Genomic DNA, 891 nt, shown 5'->3' on the forward strand with positions numbered 1-891 from the left:
AAGATCTTTGTGGTACCTCCTGCATTTGAGGCGGTGACTTCATATTTGCCAGCATCACTCGAAATGCTTTCATTTAGAGTGATGATTAAGCTGTCTGGTGTCACTTCTGTCAGCAGCCTCTTGGATCCCTTGATGACAACATTGTTCCTGGACATTGTCACCTTAGGCATTGGCCTGCCAGTGAGAGGAATCTCAAAGGTCAGGTTGGATCCTGCTTTCACATAAACTGTATTCTTGGGGTAGTTCTTCAGGTCAAACTCTGGAGCCTCTGTTGAAAAAATAAGACAGGATTGTTATCAGTGTTCATTATATAGAAATTCAAAAGTATTTTACACTATATTACATTTGATACAAAAACAAATCCTTCTGTAGAAATACATCGACTAATATAAGAGTAAAACTAGAGATAATACCTTGTATTTCCTTGACAATAACAGGTACAATCATCTCCTTGGGTTCACTGAGTCCAGCGTGGTTCTCAGCACGAACTCTGAAGAAGTACTCAGCACCCTCCCTCAGGCTCTTGATGGTGTGAGTCATGGTCTTCACAGTGGCACACTTCACCCACTTGGTCTGTCCCTTCTCCAGGGCATCAATAAGGTAACCTTTAACTCTGCTACCACCATCGTATTCTGGTCTTGTCCAGGCAATCGTAACACTGTCCTTGGTAACATTTGCAACTCCAAGTTTCATTGGTGTACTTGGTACCTCTGTAACAGACAGTGAGAAGTTTTATCAAGCATGTTTGATTGAATTGATAAAAGGTGTAAAATCAACTTAAGAGATAGTAAATTCATATGTTACCTGTAATCTTGGTTCCAGCCTTGGCCTCCTGGGGGACACCCACTCCATACTCATTTTCTCCAATAACTCTGAAGTAATAGATGGCTC

The 891-nt window shown here is 41.4% G+C and overlaps 1 protein-coding gene across 1 annotated transcript; it reads right to left on the reverse strand.

Moving 5' to 3' along the window:
* Positions 1-16: 16 nt before the first annotated feature.
* LOC147819963 (myosin-binding protein H-like) lies at positions 17-693 on the reverse strand (the record flags this gene model as incomplete). The annotated part of the gene is made up of 2 exons (XM_087179450.1): positions 414-693; positions 17-268 (listed from the first exon to the last, which is right to left on the reverse strand). Coding segments are annotated over exons 1-2 (532 nt in total), but the record flags the coding sequence as incomplete, so codon positions are not given.
* Positions 694-891: the final 198 nt, after the last annotated feature.

The sequence above is a fragment of the Seriola lalandi genome, unplaced genomic scaffold (genome assembly GCF_002814215.2).
Source record: "Seriola lalandi dorsalis isolate HSWRI2012SDOR001 ecotype SW California unplaced genomic scaffold, Sedor1 jcf7180002009571, whole genome shotgun sequence".
Taxonomy (NCBI): Eukaryota; Metazoa; Chordata; class Actinopteri; order Carangiformes; family Carangidae; genus Seriola; species Seriola lalandi.